At 48.4% G+C, this 21,553-nt stretch overlaps 1 protein-coding gene across 1 annotated transcript in view; it reads left to right on the top strand.

The window, feature by feature from the left end:
• ECHS1 (enoyl-CoA hydratase, short chain 1) overlaps positions 1-21,553 on the top strand; it is a 202,150-nt gene that overhangs the window by 84,459 nt on the left and 96,138 nt on the right. The window contains exons 2-3 of the mRNA XM_086922013.1: positions 2,990-3,187; positions 3,342-3,469. Of these exons, the coding sequence (XP_086778139.1) occupies positions 2,990-3,187; positions 3,342-3,469 (326 nt within the window). The remainder of the gene's footprint in view (positions 1-2,989; positions 3,188-3,341; positions 3,470-21,553) is intronic.

Genomic DNA, 21,553 nt, shown 5'->3' with positions numbered 1-21,553 from the left:
ACGCTGTACATTGGGGTTTGAGAAGCCCCAGCCCCGAGCAGCTTTTGCACCAAAGTTCTTCCCTCCACACTCACCGAGTGCTGCGTGGGGCCCTTTTGCATTTTCCTGCTCGACGCGTTGGTCCGGTCGCTTGCCCGTTGGCTAGCGGCCCCAGTACCGACGAACCTTTGAATTTACACTGCTAGTCTGGCTTCTCCAGACTGGCCCTCGCTCCCCTGAAAAGGAGCACCCGCTCTGACCTTGCTGGTCCGAGTAAGAAGCGATCTTCGAATCCTGCGTGGGTTGCCTTTGCCAAGGCTTGTTAGCTCCAATCCGGAAGCAGACACCGCCGACAGCGAGAGCCTTCGTGGGACAGCTCGTGATCCACTCCTGGACATCCTCGATGCCCCAGAGTCCACGTGGCAGCGGAGACAAGCTTCTCAACAACCACCTGATTGCGCCCGACATTGCCTGGTTCCTTCCTGGTTCCACCCTGGTCACTGCTGAGTGAGCCAGACTCTGTCCCCTCTGCTTTCAGCTACTCCTCATCTTCGATCCACCCTTGGATCACACCGGACACTTCTCTTCTGGCCGCCTGCAGCATCTTCATCTCCAGGCACCATCGAACTGCACAACGAAATCCAACACACTTTGGCACCTAAGCACCCGCTTCCTGTCGGTGAGGTAACTCATGAACGCCGGTGCTCCTGTAGTGGTTTACACCTCTAGTGTCTAAGTCTAAAGTTTGGTAATTCTAGTCCAGTCGGAAGACTCCTAAAACTGTAACTCGATAACTTTTACGCACCATTGACTTTGCATTGGTGCATGCGTGTGCTTTTAGCGCTGCACCCAGGTCCCACGGGCCTCTCCCGACTTCATCACTGCTAGTCCCGAGTAGCCCCAGTGATTCCCAAGGCCCTAGGCCTTACCACTGATCGAATAGTGATACTTATACCACTTTTTTGATATATGGTTTGAGTGGCCACCGGCCTCATCCATAATTGTGCAACTTTCATATGTTATACTGTGCTTTTGTTTAAACGCTTGTGCTTCTATACTCATAAAGAGTACAGAGGATTATTCTGAGAATAAATACATATATTTTTATAATATATAACTTGTGTGGTGTCTTCATTTGATATGACAGGATTGCATATGGTAAAACAGCTGGCTTCACATGCCCTCTTGAGTTTAGCCTGAAGGCTGCTTAGTCCATGCTACCCCTAGGATAGCTTGTATTTTTAAAGTTGACTTACAACCACCACCATAAGGGATTGTTTGGACTGATACAAGGTGCCCACAGAATTGTGGACATCATACATCAGGCCAACTTCTCACACCACCCATGTGAAGTTCTGCTTTAGTGCGATAATCCTAATCCTTGTGCTAACATTCCAAACATGTTGTGTGTGTTTGTTGTGCAATATGTACACAAGTATGCCCACATAATGGAGGCCTCTGGGTTCAATTCTGGAAGCTCTTAATCTGCTCCTGTGCACAAGAATGAGGTGAGCTTGATTTTCCAGACAATGGAAGTGTTTTGCTAACATTCCTAAAGCTCGAGGGAGGAGACCTAGACAATGAAGTCTGAACACAGTGGACAAGACTCCTTCAGAACTTTACTGAAGCCCTTTTGCTGAGTGGAGCTGCTGATTTTCTCTATCACTGCTATTTATAAGATATTCGGGGTGAAGGGTGGGACTGAAGTCTTTTTTTCAGTATGGAAAGGATCTTTTAGGTGAACCAGCCTTTTATATTTTCTCTGATCATTATATAGTTTGGCTGTTGATAAGCCTGGTAGAATGCTCACGTCACTTTGTGCCTCTGTTGTGGTTACTCCAAGATGGGATTACCGTACTGTGAAGAGCATCACTGTACTCCGCAGCATACTGTGAGGCCTGCTGTGCACAGCCAACTTCCAAGATGAGAGGTTTTTTTTTCATGGAGTCTTACCTTTCTGGAAGAGCTCTATCTCTGACCTTCAGACCGAGCAATGGTAGCTAATATTGTGTGTTACTCGGTGGCATCATGTGAGTTGGCAGGTATGCTGGTGCATGTTGTTGGTGAGGGATAGGTTGGGGGTTTGCGAGGGAGATGTGGGTAGAAGGACAAGGAAGAAAGTTAGGCAAGGGTTGAACTCGGATGCCATTGTAACATAGCAGAAAATGTATGATTGAATGATGATTAAGTTGAATCTCTGTAGTCGGATCGAGACTGCCAAATACATGCTCTTAATGGAGGCAGCTTGGTCTCCCCTTTGAAGGCTGGTCTCCTGGGCATGGGCCCAGGTTACCCATGCCAAAGGCTGGCCCTGATGTTTAGGTGGAACTATCGCCTTCTGGGGGCTACGGTGTCCTGTAGCGCCCAGAATGCATACAGCTAGGCAGTCTTTGCCTGAGAGCTGCTTTCAAGAAATTAATTTGGTGTTACTAAAGTTCTGTGCCTTGTTTGTACTGACTGTAAACAGACATTGAGATTTTAACCCCTTCGCTGCGGGGGATATTCCCCCGCTGCGCTGGGGGGGAGGGGCGCGCGCACAGCGCCCCCATGCTCATGACAAGCTGAGCTCGTCATGAGCTACAGTGCTCCTGTGCTCATGACGAGCTTAGCTCGTCAAAGGTGCATTGGCTCCGTGGAACGTTCTGCACAGCGGGGGAATTCTCCCCGCACCTGAGCGTTCCACGGGCCATGACGAGCTAAGCTAGTCATGAGCACCGAAGCGCCGTGGCTCATGACGAGCTCAGCTCGTCATGAGCGTCGAAGAGGTTAAAAATTGATTTGTTTGCTCTCATCCGTGCCTCTTGTGCTTAAACGTCTTTGCCTTCCAGTGGTTATGAGTTCTACATGCCGAATTTAATTCCTCCTGTGAGGGAATTGGAAGGGGCTGTCCAACTGTACTTGCGCATTAATGACTCAGAGTAGCAATGCCAAGGTATTTATACTATTAGAGTGCTTGCGTTGTGCACAAAGTCGAGAAGTGCTAAATCTGTTGTGATCTTATTTTGAACAGCTTTTTCCTATCAACACATAATTGTGGAGAAGAAGGGAGCAAAGCAGAATGTTGGTATGATCCAGCTGAACCGGCCAAAAGCTTTAAACGCACTCTGCAATGCCCTCATATCTGAGATGAACCAGGCGCTGGATACTTTTGATAATGATCCCCAGATCGGAGCCATTGTCCTCACGGGCAGTGAAAAGGCATTTGCAGGTAACTTTCCTGGAGAAACAGTTCCCCTATTGTGCATGAGTCCCCTTGCAAACACTTTAGAGACACATTGCAGGAGCTACATTGCCCTTGAACATTGTAGTCCACTTGCTATCATGTGTCTCTTTAACCTCACATAAAATTCCTTCCCTTCTAGCTGGAGCTGACATAAAAGAGATGCAGAGTAGAACTTTCCAAGAATGCTACAGCGGAAGCTTCCTCTCTCACTGGGACCGAATCTGCTCTGTGAAAAAGCCTGTCATTGCCGCTGTCAATGGATATGCTGTGAGTCTGTTCTCCCATGAACTCTGTACATCCCTCTACATGTCATTGTTTTGGTTTGTTATGCCATCTTCCACTTGGTTTCACACAGCAACCTCAACCGAACCCATTTTGAAGCCAGAACTTGATTTTTTTATTACCAGTCATAGCTATCTTCTCAGATGTTTCCCTTCTTTTCAATCGAAGTATGGTATGTGGTAGGCTTGAGAGTGGGGTTTTGCCCGAGGTTTCTTGCTGTGCTCCATTTTAATGAGTGGGTTCATAAGCTGGCCAGTGACACTTCAGCAGCATATGAAGCTCATCAAGAAGGAAAACAGTCATCATATTAACTGCTGACCTGGAACGACTCTAAACATTAAAAGTGTAGTGTTATTACTTTTGAATTGGTCTTAGTAGTGTTCCGCATATCACTTGTGAAAGTATAACATCTGCTTGGTCTCATTATCCGAGAGGTAGGACCCAGAAGGATTACTAAACTGGGGTATGTACCCTTGTTCATGTGTCTGCTATGGTTGTATAAGGATTTGCAAATTTGTCCATGAATCCTAGAGTAATGGTATGAGTTCTTTCCATTCTTCTAAGGTTTTAAAAATTCTGTGAGAATTTTGTAAAATTATTTATTTGCCCAATTAACATTTTGATTTATGTTTGAATATCGCCTCTTAGCTTTTTTGATAGCTGACTTGTATAATCGGTTACATTTCTGTGGGTGAACTTAGTCTTGATTGCTCTTTATTTTGAGCCAGGTGCGTAGCTGCTTTCTATTATGATATTCAATCAGCAGCGTAGCCTCAGGGGCGGGATTGTTTGAGGTGAGATACTCCCCAAATAATTGCATTCTTGGCTTGGGAGTTTGGTCTGTGGGCCCTGAGTCAGGTCTGTTACTTCTGATTTGTGAGCGAAGAATGAAAAACGAAACCGTGACAATTGATATAAACGGGAAAGACAGATCTGTTGACTGAATTTCAATATGTGAAACCAGATAACCTGGAATCAATACCAGCTTCCCTACTTGTCCAAATTGTGTGAACCTACGCAAATATTTTATTTTATTAGTATCACATGGGTGCACTTTTCAATACTTGAGTATGTGTGCTGAACAAGCGCCCCTAATATTTGATTTATTACGCTATAATGTTGCTCCATCTATAATAAGTATCCAGGCCACATTTAGAGTTTAAATGACTACTGAGTTTCCTCCTGGTTCACTAACAGTATAATCATTGAGGGGCGAGCCATGAATGTTTATAAGTTCATGTTTGAAAAAGTATCACTTAACTAAATGTCTGTCTATGCAGTGACCTAATCTGATGTACTATCGCTGAAATGCTTCCACATGTTAAAGAAACACACACCTTTGAATTTTTAAGTGATCGTTTGAAATGGGGTTTCTGGTTGGCTAGGGTATGCATCTAAGCCAAGCAGAACCCACCACTCTAGTTAGGGCAAGGGAGTTACACACCTAAGATAGACCCTGCTCACCCCCCTTGTTAGCTTGGGAGAGCAGTCAGGCTAATCCCAGAGGCGATGTGTAAAGCTTAAAAAGACTCATAACAAGGTTATATACAAAATCCTTTGTATTGTACATAAAACACTTGAGACCGTAATCTCATATATCACTGTGCCACTAAGCACTTGACAGGACTTCACACAGATCATGCATCACTTTGCCAATCGGGCAGTTGTCATAACAACACAAAGTAGTGCAATCCAGCAACTCCTTGGAGATTGCGCATATCACAAAAGTATCCTCATGGTGCACGTTACCTTAACACCATCACTGAACACATAGGTGCCACCTCCGGACAATTGCAAGCTACAAGCAACATCTCATCAAGAAACCCCACCCAGAGCCGCCCCTGCGCTCTTCTTACGGGTTATGCGGTAACTCAGTTATCTTCTTTGTAGGCTTCTGGGCCACCTACACCAGGGAATTGAGTGTGTTCTGGGAATTCCTTCCAACTTGGGAATCGGGGGGCCTCCAAGTAAGAGTATGTAAGGAGGGGAGGGCACCCTCGCTTCAGGGGAACCCTCACCCGATCTTCCCTGCAAGGTGAATGGCTGAAAGGCCGCATTGGCTACATTGAATCTTTTCCGGGAGGGGAGGCTGCTCTCGCTCTGTGCACCAAATAAAAACAATGCTTCCCAAAGGTTTGCAATGGGCCCATGGCACACTGACACGGGTCAGCTACTGTCACAGATGCAGGGTGACAGGGGCGGCCATGCTCCCCTGCGTAGGACCCAACTCACTGGGACCTCATTGCAGTGATCTCCCTGAGACTGATCATGGCACTGCTCTGGTCTCCTCAAAGAAACTGAACAGCGAAGGCCGCTCTCTCATCCTTTACAGGCGGGGGGAAGCCGTAGAGTGGAGCCCCCAGGTTCAGTTTTCTCCTCAAGCGGGAGGCAGCTGCTTGGAGTCCACGAGGCTCCGGTTTTCATCCTGGAGAAGCAGGACACCACCTCTCTGGCATTGATGTTGCTCCAGCAGTGGGGCTGAACTGACCGGAGTTCTTGCTGCCTGCACGCAGTGGGGCCTGGTAGCCCAGGGCCACGTAGCAGAGCCCCGGCTGCGGTTAATCGTCCAAGAGAAATGCGGGACTACAACAGGGAGAGGGAGAGCACATTGTCTACTTCAGCTCTCCTCTCCAGGCTTTATTGCAGGGTGAGCCTCCACTTTGGCAGCAGCCTTCCACTCGCTCATCATGTGCTATTTGTTTGCAGAAGGGGTCCAGCGCTCACCAGTCGTTGAGTTTGCAATAATCAAGGGGCATACCAGCACTCCTTGGAGATCATTGGGACACCAGAGCAGGAGGACAGGCAGTAATCCAGCACACAGGGGCCTTGGGGGCAGGTCAGTACAACAAACAAAGTCCCATGGTGGTTCCTCCTTGCAGCACAACATCTCCTCTTGGCAATGTGCATTTTGTAGAGCCAGCAACGTCTGGTTACAAGTTCACGCAGTGTCTAATTTCATGGGGTCACAGCCCCTGTACTTATTGTCCATAAGTCTTTGTTCTGAGGGGCACTTCAAACACTGTTTAGAAGAGCATTACACCGCCATTTACATCCCAAGCACTGGCCCCAGACACACTAAGGGGGAGACAGCTTTATAGAAGGCAGGCACCTCCTTACAGGTAAATTGGATAAGCCAAACAGGTGTAGACAAATCTTACAAAGTTTACAAGAGAGAGCACATGCACTTTAGCGCTGAACAGCAGTGGTAAAGTGCCCCGAGTCATAAAACCAACAAAAGCAGGTCAGAAAAAAATACAGGAGGAAGGCAAAAAGTTTTGGGATGACCGTGCAAAAAGGGCCCAGTACCATAGTGATTTTATAATACTTTTACACGTGTTGCACGTTATACATTGCAAACTTGTTCAAGGCTCTTCTTGTGCACTGATGCATTGAGCCAAGCTGGAGCCATGCTTTGGCTTGGCTTACCCTAATAATTTGCCTGTGCACCCACCTCTATTTTCAAATAAGGTTTAGTACATGGGGCTGTCAGTGACTTGAAAAATGATTTGTAAGAGGCGAGGACTAAAAACATGGAGCCCTGCCTACATGCACTGATACATTTAAAATAATTTATCCCTGGGCAGGGTCTCCAGCCCCTTTTGTTATACATGACCGTAGCCTTGAGATCAAAGGGAGGACTACCAGGTGGCGGTGATGGTGGTGGGGGTAATGGTACTCCTGGCTTGGTGGTGGGGGTAACTGTATTCCCGGCTTAGTGGTGGTGGTGGTAGTAGTAGTAGTAACTGTATTCTAGGCTTTGTAGTTGGATCATGGGCCCAGAGTCCAGTCTGCTGTATGTGGGTACATTTTTCATATTTCACTAAGATTTTAACTTGTTAATTTTTTGCATTCCTGTAAGGTTTAAGGTTTGTTTATTGTACAGTTAATAAAAACTCACAATATAAAAACATACAAATGTATAAAAGTAGAGCCATAGTTACAATTACAACATAAGAAGAGCGTGTAGACTCGCTCATTAAGAACATAAAAGTCATGATATGTTTTGGTAAAGGCCATAGAGATTGAAGGAACAGAGTACTCCGAGGGACTTGGCACCGCTTTGGCTTGGCTAGTGCTTTAGTTGAATCATGTGACTGTTTCAGGAGTCTTCTAGCCAATATATCGAATAATTTTGTTAGTCTACAGTTTAACGGAGTCTCTTCAAGTTTAAAACACAGCATCACAGTCTGCCTGCAACTTGTTATGCCCTTCTGGTTCCATAGGACCCGAAGTAGGGATCGCCTTATATCCATGAGGTTTGAACAGATGCAGATGATGTGAATAAGGTCCTCTTTTCCTGATGAGCAGAGTCGGCAACAGTTTGCTGAGCTTTCCCTTTTCCAATGTGCCAAATGCGGTAGAATAGGTATGATGCCAAGGCGCATGTTTAAAAACGTGTTTTTTGTTGTCTGCGTGAGGCCCATTTTTAAATATTCTTGTGGCTTCAGAGCGTTGTAATCTTTCAACACAGCCCATCCATGGGCCCTCTTAGACAGGGTGTCTTTATCCTCTATAGATGAAATCATCTTGGTTACTTTCGTTACCACTTTTTTGAAGGTTTTGAGGTCTGTCGATGACTCCCAGAGGTTTGTTAGTCCCAAGGTCTCCAATGATTCTTGTAGATAGTTCTTTGCGTGTGAATTGTCTCTAATGGAAAGTTCGGTCCAAAGTTGGGTGTTTAAGGATCCATGATCAGCTTCTCTGATTTTCCGCCACCTTTTAATGTATGCGCCTCTTCTCTCCACTGTTTGTTTCTGTAGCCCGAATTTGAGGCGAATTTGAGCGGGCGATGTGTAGGTGGGTAGATGGAATATTGCCCTATATGCACGACTGATGGTGTTATCTAGAGTTGTGGCGGCTTTTCCTTGCAAGGATTCACTACCATAAGTGAGCATAGGTTGTAAGCGTGCTCTTATCACCTGCAGAAGGGGTCCAATGACCGGTCTGGGAGAGCTTTTTTCAAGGGCTTTATTAATAGATAGAATGTTGTGCCCTTCCGACGAATGGCCTCTAGTTGGTGCTTGAATGAGCCTCTACTGTCTATGAGAACGCCTAGGTATTTATATGTGGCTACCTGATCTAGCCTCTGTCCGTCCAGAAACCAAGCGAGCTTCCCTTTTTTGTTGTAATTCATTGTCATAACTTTTGTTTTATTTAAGTTGATCTTTAATGAGTTATTTATCGAAAATGTGTTGGTAGTGTCCAAAAGATATTGAAGACCGATAGGAGACCGGCTGATGAGGACCAAGTCATCAGCATATAAGAGGTTTGAAAGTGTGGTGTCACCCAGCCGCAGGGCATGGGATTTGGCTTTCTCCAATTCACCGGTAAGATCTGCGAGAAAATGGTTGAAAAGCATAGGGGCTAGGACGCAGCCTTGTTTCAAGCCTATGGTGGTGCCGATTTGCCATGAGATGTGCTTGCCTGAGCCCAATTTGATCTTGACCCAGGTGTTGGTATATAGCGTTATCAACTGCTGTAGGAGTGGACCTGGGATCCCCCATCTTTCCAGCTTCTGCCAAAGTTTACTCCGGTCTACATGGTCGAACGCGGCGCTATAATCAATAAAGCACAGAACTAATGAGCTCTTGGTGGATTTTACCGCATCTGTCAGAAGAGTTAGCGCCATGATTTTAGTCGTTGTACCCTGGCCTCTGCAGAATCCGGTTTGGGTAGCTGGAATGATGTGCTTTGCGTTTGCCCAGGATGTTAGATCCTCCAGGAAGAGGCCCGCATAATAATTTGCCTCCGTATCGACTAAAGCTATTAGTCGATGGCTGCTTTGGTTGTTCCTTTCACCCTTTTTATAAATCAGGCTTATTATGGAGCCTCTCCAAGTTAGTGGACATGTTGCTGTTTCCCTTATTTGCTGGAAGACTGGTGCCAAGGTGTTACTCCAAAAGTCAGCGTCTTGTTTATATATTATTGACGGGATCCCATTAGGACCGGGAGCACCCTCGAGTTTGCCTTTTGAGATTTGTGTCCTGATCCTAGCCGCTATTTCTGACTGTATGTTTTCCTCTCTATATACAAGTGGTGCAAGTCTTGTTGTAGCTTCCTCGTCTGGAGTTGCGATGTAGTGCAGGGGTAATTTCCTTGTGTGGACATTGATCGCTTCGTTGTTGAATATGCCGGTTTTGTCGGAGCTCTGATGCAGACTAGTTGTACGGGGTCCCCCTTTAGGCGAGTACCCCGCTTGGTTTTCTGTATTAAAGTGAGCTGTTAAGTAGTTTGCCCAGTCTGATTCCGATATGTTAGTTGATGCCTTTGTGACCTGGCCGGTCGAGGGTGTAGATTAATTTCCAGAATCTGGAACTGTTCTTCTGTTTTGAATCGTGTAAAATTTTTACCCAGAGGTTGTCGTTCAGTTGCCTTTTCCTTTCCCAGGTCTTCTTCTTTAAGTGTGCTTTTAGAATGAGCAGCTCCTTTTGTGGAGCTTTGTTGTTTGGATCTTTACGGAGCTGTCTCAGAGTCTGGTTTATTTCTCGTTTTAAGGTTTTTATCTCTGGTGTTATTACTTTTCCGAGTATGTTCCGTGGTGTGTTCCCTATTTTGGTTTTTAGCTCTGTGGCATGTTTTGCTCAAAGTTTCATTGTGAGTTCTCCCCAGGCATCTAGTGAGTTTTTGTATAAGCTAGATATCTGGTGCATGATTGTTTTTGCACTGGTTGATAATTATTCAGCCTCTTCAATCTTACACCTAATTCGTCTGTAGTTTGTGGTGTACTCTGTACCGATGTATCTTCTTTCCGCTACTTTGTTCCTGCAGGACATACATAGTATCACTTCTATTGGCAGATGGTCGCTTTGGCCACTGACTCCTACCTTGAATGAGCTAATTATTTCAAACAGTGGTAGGGTTGCGAGAATGAAGTCGAGGTGGGAGAAAGTGCTTGAGGAGAAATATGTTGGTGCTGGTGGTGTGTCCTCTGCGAATCGACCGTTGAGTACTCTCAAATTTAGCTGCTCGAGATCTATCAATAGCTGATTTGAGCATTTTGTATGTTTCTTTGGAAAGGGAATGGATTGGTATTTCCCACGCGAGGTCCATTTCCTTTGTCATATTGTCGACTGGTTTCTCTCCAAAGAGATGAAGATTGAAGTCACCTGCCACGAGTATATTCTCCATTTCCCTTTCCTCCAAAAGTCTTGCCAGTTCGCTGATGAGTTCCCATGCCCCTGATGGTCTGTGCTTCGGATGTATGTATGTGTTTATAATGAATAGTGGTAGCTATAGCTAGTGCCTGTATCACACTGGGGGGAGTGATTTTTACAGTAATTTCGTCCATTGTTCCGATAGTTGATATTGAGGTGAATGACGCCAGACCGCCTGAGCTGTGGCCATAAAAGGAGCCTCTAGTTGCCGGATGGTTTAGAGTTGTGTAGCCTTGTAATGATATTTCATGTTCTTCCCAGGTTTCCTGAAGTAAAATCAAGTCAAATGATGTTAAGTAATTTGATATTTCGGGGTCCTTCAGTTTATCTGAGAGACCATTGATGTTCCAAGTACATATTTTGATGTTGGGGGTGGCAGCTGTCTTGAAGGTTGGGGCTGTTCTTCTTTGTCAGTTAGTGTCTCCTGCGGATTATGACTGCCGTATTGATGTTCTATTTGTTTCAAATTGGTGCGTTCCTGTAGGTCTGTGCTTGGTCTACACCCAGCTGTCTAAGATAGCTAGGTGGAGAGCTTCAAATCGCGCTTGTCACTTTGGCCGTTGCAAGAAAGCCAGACAAAGTGACGTGCGCCCTTGGGAGAATCCAGTCAGCCACTGCTCCTGTCCTCTCTTGGCTTGGGAAAGGCTGGATGCTGCAGTACGGTGAGTGCGAACGTTGGAAAAAAAAAATGGCAGTGCAATTTTTTCATTGCCATTTTATTTTCCCTTCAAGGCTCGCAGTGGGGTGACGCTCCCCTGCCCAAGTGCAGAAACCACCTCTGTTTGCCAATGAGTTTTAGCCTTGCAGTACAGGAACCCTGATGCTCAGTTGCTCTGCACAATGATGCGGCAGTCATTTCATTTTGTAGGCATGTTCACAATGCAAAATGAAAAAAAATACAAGATGTCATTTATTTACTGATTTTGGATTTGGGGGTAGCATCACGGAGGGCTTGGGTGAGGGAAGAAGCACAGAGGGCAATCCAAACTGTTTACAAAATTATGTGATGTTACCAAGCAAATGCCATGATAGTTGATGACCCCCAACCCTTCCCCCCGCCGATAAAGGTATGTTGTCTCTGGCTCATTGAAGGCTCTCCAACAAGTCTTGAAACATGCACTAATCACAGACGGTAGAGTTTTCCCTTCCTAAAGGCAAGCCAGGTACTGCAGAATATGCCTTGTCTTTGGTGACAGCTGCGAAAGAGCTGCCTTGCTTCCTGTCTGTTTTGCTGGATTGAACATTTCTTCTAGGATGGCGCGCAGAAGGCATTCTTCCAGATCCAGCGACATTCTCTGTATATTGTCACTTCTGACTTGGGTTTACCTTTAATTTTTGTAACCAAGTGCATGGAATTCCAGTTAATCTGTGCCTTATACCACCTAAACTAACCCTCAAGATGAAGGGAAATTTAAAGATTTGGTAGTGAGACACTGAAGGTTTTTTATAGCAATCTAGAGCGCACCTTACAGAAGTTGAAGAGAAAAGTACTTTGACGTGGAAGAACACCAGTTGTTACTAGCCAGGTGTGTTGCAGGTGCTCTGTCACTGGTGACAGACTTGAAGTATTACAGTGTTTCCATTTATTCTTTCAGAGCACTAAGCATTTAAAAATCCACAAAAGCTTTCTTTACGGAAAAAACAGGCATTTGTATCTTTTTTTTTATAGCACAGCTTCACAAGTTTATTTGCCTCTTTAAACTTTTGGGTGGTAGGGGCAGCTGACCCCTGGCTTCAGGTTGTGAGGTTTTCCAATGAAAGAAGCACTGTAGAGGGGGTTGGGTCTTGCACCTTTGTACCATGCCTGTTTGAGTGACAAGAGTCCGCCTCGGATAGCTCCAATGAACAGTGCTGCAACGTATGGCTGTAGGGGGTCAGAGAACATACAACATACCCCCAAAACAGTGTATTCGACAAATGAGTTAGCAAGGCTATGTATAATCACTTGATCTGTGGTCTCTGCAAACTACCATATATGTACAAACATCTCTGTTTGAGGACGGTCTCTGTCTTTGATACCTCCTGCTTGTACTCTGTGCCTTTTAATGGCGTCGAAGACCCCCTACTTTCAGCAAATACCAAGTTGTTCTGACAGGGCTAAGATACCGTGTGTGACTTCATCTAAAGTAAAAACCACTGGATTACAAGCAATGACTTCTCCAGTGGATATTGTCACCCCTGCGGTCCCCCTAGTTATAAACCCCTTCAAAATGGCTGACTCATTGATATTCCAAAATATGATGGCATAGGAGCGGGCCAGAACCCTCCGCAAAGCTAGGCCCGTTAACCACTTTCCAGAAGAGAGAACTAGACCCCATAGCGCTCCCTCCTGATCTCCAAATTATTCATGAGTTTCAACTCTTTTTAAAAAGCATCTAAAAACGCATCTGTTCAGCAAGACCATCTAATCTGATTCTCGCCTCTACCCCAGCTCTCCTCCGCGCCAGGACACTCTAGAGTAACAGTGCGCACTACAAACTCAATATAACATAACTTAACATAGCACATGCTTGGCACAGCTCCCCCCAAGCCAACTCCTGCAAGTTATGTTGCTGGTATTTTGAGCCTGCTGATTGGTCCACCTTATCATTTGATCAATCACCCATCCCTCGGTGACTGATTCAGAGCAGCCTTCAGCTGGTGCAGGGTTCCCGAACACTCCCCATCAAATCATTTGGAGTTTTGCAGGACCAGGTTGCTAGAGGCCGTTACAGACCTCATTAGTAACCCCCTAGACAATAACTTTTAAGAGCTTCCAAGACCTCCCCACCACCCGCATCACTGCCCAGTCAAATTTCCGTCTTGCGGGAACAGGTTGCAAAAAGGGAAGCTTAGAAGCACTGAGGGCCCATCTAGGACCATTTCAGCCTTCTCCCCTGGTCAATGATGTATTCACTTCCATCATCATATTACACTATTCAGTGAGCCTGTATACCTCGTAGGCAGTGGCGGCTGGTGACATTTGAAAGTGGTAGGGCGTAACTATATTGTCCTAATGAACCGCAGCGAGCGAGCGAAGCGAGCAAGCCGGAACAACTTACGGAGGGTTCGGGGGAGAAAATTTATGAAAAAAGAGTGGTCAAATGGTGCATTTTCAAGCAAATTTGAGAAAGCAGGAAGGTTAATAAAGCAATTGTGAAAGTGCAGTTATTACATTAAAAAAGAGATGTCATATAACATAGGTAGCTGCTTATTCAGTATGTGTGTCTTTGCTCTCCCTGTGCCCTTACATATCACTCCTCTGTGTCTTTGCTCTCCCAGTGCCCTTACATATCACTCATCTGTATCTTTGCTCCCCCTGTGCCCTTACATATCACTCCTGTGTGTCTTTCCTTTGTCTGTGTCCTAACATATCTCTCATCTGTGCCTTTGCCTCTCCATGTGCCCTTACATATCACTACTGTTTGTTTTTGCTCTCCCCCTGTCATTACTTATCACTCCTGTTTGTTTTCCTCTTCTTGTGCCCTTGCATATCACTCCTGTCTGTCTCTGCTCTCACAGACCCCACTAGCTGGACACAGCAAGAACAATTGTCACAGTTAAAATCGGAGCAGAACATTTCATACGTAAATGGTATTATTGCTGCTGATATTAATCTTTTACATCACACATAACAAATAGCATTGTATCTCGATGCTTCATCGTCATACCTGATATACACCGTCACTAAACAGCAGAAGTGCGAGAATCCCTAACCGTGTCCCCAGTAATGATCGTCATGTAGCAGCAGCATATTGCTTCGATTTGAAAAACGAGCTGCCCCATTGAAGGAAGGAGATAACAGCCACAGAAGCCGTCAGTGCATTGTTTATTTTAGAAAGCACTATATCGTGATAAACCAGTTCAAATGTCACTTGTGCTACTGCTCCTTATTTTTTACATATGTGCGTCTGTTTGTTATTAATTAGAGAGTGGCAGAATTCTATACAAAAGAACAATCCGTGGCTTAGGCCCTCATTACAGAGATGCAGTTTCACTCGGAGAGCTAACTCGGAGTTCTATTACTCCGCCCACAATCACAGTGTCTCCAAGTGTGCCCCCCCCCCGCTCATTTTACTGCGGCAGGACTGTAGACTCTGGGCAGCAGCACAGTCTGCCACCCACAAACAGTCTCCCCCCCCCCCCACCCACCAGCAGACTAGTACCGTCAGAAACCCAAGACTCCCACCCAAGCCACCCGCCTGACTGCAGCTCTCCAACTAAAACTTTCTGCCTGCTCGGAATTAGTTAGTAGTAGAAAAAGTCTGCCGTTTTCTCCCTGGAATGGGGGGAAATTCATGGCAACACATCGTGTCTTTCACCCGGTATATTCGGTTTTGAGCCTACCGCAAATTTGCTCCTCGCTACCCCCCCTCCCCGCCCCCGATATCCCCTCACCAAGTTCCAGCCAACTACTAATGAGTATTTATTTTAGTGGTTTAATGTTCACTCTTCTCGGCTGGAGCGCCCAAACGCCGCATGGAGGATCCGCCTCTGCAAGAGAGTTAGAATGACTCATTTCTTTCCCCCTCTTTTAGTTTGTTTTACAGGCCATAACTGTGCTATGTTCCACAAACATGTACATTTTAAAATCAAGCATATATACAGTTGCTCACTGTGTAAGTGGGCATGATAACCACTTGCTAGAGATTAGAAGATTGTTTATCTGTGGCTGAATAATATTCCATAGACCCAACTGAACAGGCTATTAGCGAGGGGAAGGCAGTACGAACCAGGCTTGGATTTTCAGTTGAGAAAAGTAAATAATAAACTTTTACTTAACTTACCTATACCATCCCAAGTTCCCGCCTTCAAGTTCCGACTCGGACTCCAGCAGACTCCCGTCGTCCTGTTCAACTCCCATGGTGCTCAATGTCGTCACGCAGGAAGGCTGCAGGCAGCCTCCCTCCACCACAGCACAGCGCTGGGATTGGTTCGGCCGGCTTCCCCAACACCACGTGATTTCTCTGTATGCTGCAGCATACAGAGAGCAGGGAGAGTGGGAGGGGTTACTCGAGGGCAGGGGGGAGCGGCTTTCTTAATACAGTTAATACTGTCTGTTTGGACAGCCTATGTGAGGCTGCCCAAACAGACAGTATTTACAACAGAAGGAAAGCCACTCCCCCCTGCCCTCGAGTAACCCCTCCCACTCTCGCAACCAGGAACTTCATCTTTCTCGTCGTGCGAGAAGGCAGAAACAAATGGTAGTTCTCTACTATTTGTTTCTGCCTTCTCAGCACGGCGAGAAAGCAGTGGGGCGGCGCCCAAACGCCCCCATGGAGGATCCGCCTCTGCTCGTAGGTCCCAGCCATGTCCGTCTGCAGCTTTATGGAAAGAAACCGATGATCAAGCATGCCACCAAGGGGCGACCCTGGTGGGTGAAGGTTATCTAAGAAAACCAATAGATGTTTCCCACCATCCTGTGGAGGGTTAGTTTATGTCAAAACGGACAGGCCTTCCCCTGTTTTTTTTGGATATATTACCGGTTTAAGACCCAACATGCTAGAAGTCCCCTTATCTGTGACGCTTGCTTCACACCTTCTATATTGTACAGTAACTTCTCCCATTGGTCCTAGCCCCCAACCTATGTCTGTTGTGGTCCACTTGGGGCTCAGCCTTTCCCTTGACACTTGGAAGATGTCAGTCAGTCAAACAAAACTTTATTTGGTTTGTTAAAACCTTAAAAGTACATTTACCACATTCCGTAAAAAAAGAGAAAGAACGGCAGCATAACATGACAGTATAAAACAACAATTACACCTCAAGATACGTGTAGTTTGACTTCTCTTGTTCATTTTAAAATGGAGTATTATAACATTTATTTTATTAAAATCGCTTAAATCCTACCTATACATAACTCCTTCAGCATGCAGCTCATTCTACTGTTATACCTTAGTATCTCTACCTTTATTCGGTGGTAAGGGGCTGCACTGTACGTGCTCTTCTGCGCATTTGAGGAGATGCACTTGGAAGATGTCTTTACTTAAGCTACACATAGTCTTTACATCTTTTTCATTTGAAACTCATATTGAGGAGACCAATTAAAAGTTACAATGGTATTTATTGATTTTTTTTCTTCACTTTACACCAAAGGACATTTAGCAGTTCCTGGATAGTAGGTAGTACCACTGTGAGTGACATTTGCTTCATCCTCTCCTTTTGTCACATCAATCCTCGCTGCACTAGTGCCTGCCCACGACAGTTGTCTGCAGCAGTCAACAAGTAGGCCAGCAATTGAGCTCAACATGGAGAGTTGAAGAGGCCCTTAAAGCATCACTGAGGTTTTGGACCTGCGGCTATTTACTTGGTGGAGCTGTCAGAGCCGATAGTCCGACAACCAAAGACTATGGACGCTGCACTGACCGAGAGGCTCAGCCCAGTCACTCTGAGAGTGGGAGAATGCGGAAGTCTGATTCCAGGAGTTCGAATAAGCTGTGAATCTCAGCTGTAAACCGCATAGATAACAGGTCTCTTAGCTCAGCAGGTGCCCAGTTCTTGCAGCTGTAGTCCCCGTGGGAGCCAGGGAGGGTTAGGCATGCGGCTGGGCACTGAGAGCAGACAAGCTGTTAGAGCCCTGTCCCTGTCTATGATCTTTTGTGCTTCTAGAGGTCTTGAAGCATCGCATACGTAGGAGGTAGAGTGTAACCTTCTCACATATAAAAAGCAAAGGGAAATAGGTTGAAAAGTTAAAGAATCATCTAAAGCTCCATTTTTGACTGGATGAAGGTGACCGCAATAAGAACTTTAAAAGGAGAGGTAAATGAGGGAGAGGTAAATGAGCATTCATAGTGCATTGTCTCAACCAGTGCACTGGAGAGCGGCGGAGCCACACGTTAGTTATCTTTACTCAGCAGCTTTTAAAACACAATTTTATTGGTGGACAACTGAAGGCCATGAATTCACCTTGATTTAGTTTTTTTTAATAGGACTTTTAACTTTCATACTAGTATATCCAGGAACTTCAAAACAGAAAGCAGCTTTAAACTTTTTTGCCCCGTCATGATTACTCGCGCCAAGGGGATCAATAACTGTCAACCAGGAGTTAGTAACTGCATTGATGAAGGATGCAGCGAAAGGGGTTAAACATTACAAATGGTTCCTCAATGCACATATCAACCCTTAATAAATTCTGAAACTGACCAGCGCAGTCTCTTCTCTCTGTCTTATGATGTCTGCCCTGCCACCATTTACCTCTGACGCTCACCCTCACACCTCCTCACCCTCACACACCCTCTCACTCACCCTCACTCACCTTCACACCCTCACCCCTCTCAGCCTCCTCAACCTCACAACCCTCTCGCCCTCACCCCCCACACACCCTCACCCACCCTCACCCTCACCCTCACACCCCCTCACCCTCCCTCACCCTCACACCCCCTCACCCCCTCACCCCCACACCCCCTCACCCCCACACCCCCTCACCCCCACACCCCCTCACCCCCACACCCCCCCACCCTCACACCCTCCCTCACCCTCACAGCCCCTCACCCTCACAGCCCCTCACCCTCACAGCCCCTCACCCTCACAGCCCCTCACCCTCACAGCCCCTCACCCTCACAGCCCCTCACGCTCACACCGCCTCACGCTCACATCGCCTCACGCTCACACCGCCTCATGCTCACACACCCTCTCCCTCACACCCCCTCACCCCCACACACCTCCTCCCCTCCCTCACTCACACCCCTCACACCCCCTCATCCTCACCCTCCCACATCCTCAGCCTCACACACCCTCACCCTAACACACACCCCCTCACACCCCTCACACCCCCTCACACCCCTCACACCCCCTCACTCACCCTCACCCCCCACATCCCCTCATCTTCACCATCACATACCCTCACACTCCCTCACCCTCACACACACCCTCCCTCACCCTCCCTCACCCTCACACCCCCTCACCCTCCCACACACCTTCACACACCTTCACACCCCCTCACACATCCCCCTCACCCACCCTCACCCCCTCACCCTCACAACCCCTCACCCTCACACCCCCTCACCCTCACACCCCCTCACCCTCACACCCCCGCACCCTCACACCCCTGCACCCTCGTACCCTCTCACCCTCGCACACCCTCACACCCCCTCACCCCCACACACCTCCTCCCCTCCCTCACACCCTCACCCTAACACACCCTCCTTCACACACCCCCACCCTAACACACCCTCCCTCACACACCCTCACCCCCCACATCCCCTCATCTTCACCATCACACTCCCTCACACCCTCCCTCACCCTCACACCCCCTCACCCTCCCACACACCTTCACACCCCCTCACACCCCCCTCACACCCCCCTCACACCCCCCTCACACCCCCCTCACACCCCCCCTCACACACCCCCTCACCCCCCCTCACCCCCCCCTCACCCTCACCCCCCCTCACCCTCAGCCCCCCTCACCCTCACACCCCCTCACCCTCACACCCCCTCACCCTCACACCCCCTCACCCTCACACCCCCTCACCCTCACACCCCCTCACCCTCACACCCCCTCACCCTCCCTCACCCTTCCTCACCCTTCCTCACCCTTCCTCACCCTTCCTCACCCTTCCTCACCCTCTCTCACCCCTCACACCCCTGCACCCTCGCACACCCTCGCACACCCTCACACCCCCCTCACCCTCACACCCCCCTCACCCTCACACCCCCCTCACCCTCACACCCCCTCACCCTCACACACCCCCTCACCCTCACACACCCCCTCACCCTCACACCCCCTCACCCTCACACCCCCTCACCCTCACACCCCCTCACCCTCACACACCCCCTCACCCTCACACACCCCCTCACCCTCACACACCCCCTCACGCTCACACAGCCCCTCACGCTCACACAGCCCCTCACGCTCACACAGCCCCTCACGCTCACACAGCCCCTCACGCTCACACAGCCCCTCACGCTCACACAGCCCCTCACGCTCACACAGCCCCTCACCCTCACACACCCCCTCACCCTCACACACCCCCTCACCCTCACACACCCCCTCACGCTCACACAGCCCCTCACGCTCACACAGCCCCTCACGCTCACACAGCCCCTCACGCTCACACAGCCCCTCACGCTCACACAGCCCCTCACGCTCACACAGCCCCTCACGCTCACGCACCCCCTCACGCTCACGCACCCCCTCACGCTCACGCACCCCCTCACGCTCACGCACCCCCTCACACACTCGCACCCCCTCACACACTCGCACCCCCTCACACACTCGCACCCCCTCACACACTCGCACCCCCTCACACACTCGCACCCCCTCACACACTCGCACCCCCTCACACACTCGCACCCCCTCACACACTCGCACCCCCTCACACACTCGCACCCCCTCACACACTCGCACCCCCTCACACACTCGCACCCCCTCACACACTCGCACCCCCTCACACACTCGCACCCCCTCACACACTCGCACCCCCTCACACACTCGCACCCCCTCACACACTCGCACCCCCTCACACACTCGCACCCCCTCACACCCCCTCACCCTCACACCCCCTCACCCTCCCTCACCCTTCCTCACTCTCTCTCACCCTTCCTCACCCTCGCACACCCTCGCACCCTCGCACACCCTCACACCCCCACACCCCCTCACCCTCACACCCCCTCACCCTCATACCCCCTCACCCTCACACACCCTCACCCTCACACACCGCCTCCCCCCTCACCCTCACACACCCCCTCACCCTCACACAGCCCCTCACGCTCACACAGCCCCTCACGCTCACACAGCCCCACACGCTCACACAGCCCCTCACGCTCACACACTCGCACCCCCTCACACACTCGCACCCCCTCACACACTCGCACCCCCTCACACACTCGCACCCCCTCACACACTCGCACCCCCTCACACACTCGCACCCCCTCACACACTCGCACCCCCTCACACACTCGCACCCCCTCACACCCCCTCACCCCCCCTCACCCTCACACCCCCTCACCCTCACACCCCCTCACACCCCCTCACACCCCCTCACCCTCCCTCACCCTTCCTCACTCTCTCTAACCCTTCCTCACCCTCGCACACCCTCGCACCCTCGCACACCCTCACACCCCCTCACCCTCACACCCCCTCACCCTCATACCCCCTCACCCTCACACACCCTCACACACACCCTCACCCTCACACACCGCCTCCCCCCTCACCCTCACACAGCCCCTCACGCTCACACAGCCCCTCACGCTCACACAGCCCCTCACGCTCACACAGCCCCTCACGCTCACACAGCCCCTCACGCTCACACACTCGCACCCCCTCACACACTCGCACCCCCTCACACACTCGCACCCCCTCACACACTCACACCCCCTCACCATCACACCCCCTCACCTCACCCCAGCTAAGCATAGCAAAACATAGCATAGTATAACAAAACACAACAAAGCATAGCACAACAAAGCATAGCACAACAAAGCATAGCACAACAAAGCATAGCACAACAAAGCATAGCACAACAAAGCATAGCACAACAAAGCATAGCACAACAAAGCATAGCACAACAAAGCATAGCACAACAAAGCATAGCAAAACACATCATATAATAGCATAGCGAAACATAGCATACCAAACACAACAAAACATAGCATAACAAAAGACAACAAAGCATAGCATAGCAAAACACAACAAAGCATAGCAAAACACAACAAAGCATAGCATAGCAAAACACAACATAACAAAGCATAGCACAACAAAGCATAGCACAACAAAGCATAGCACAACAAAGCATAGCACAACAAAGCATAGCACAACACAAAAAAGCTTAACAAAACACAGCAAAGCATAGCATAGCAAAACACATCATATAATAGCATAGCGAAACATAGCATACCAAACACAACAAAACATAGCATAACAAAAGACAACAAAGCATAGCATAGCAAAACACAACAAAGCATAGCAAAACACAACAAAGCATAGCATAACAAAGCATAG

This window comes from Lissotriton vulgaris, chromosome 5 (genome assembly GCF_964263255.1).
Source record: "Lissotriton vulgaris chromosome 5, aLisVul1.2, whole genome shotgun sequence".
NCBI classification, from domain to species: Eukaryota; Metazoa; Chordata; class Amphibia; order Caudata; family Salamandridae; genus Lissotriton; species Lissotriton vulgaris.
The sequence above is the reverse complement of the archived record's forward strand: the minus strand, read 5'-3'. Positions and strand labels throughout refer to the sequence as shown.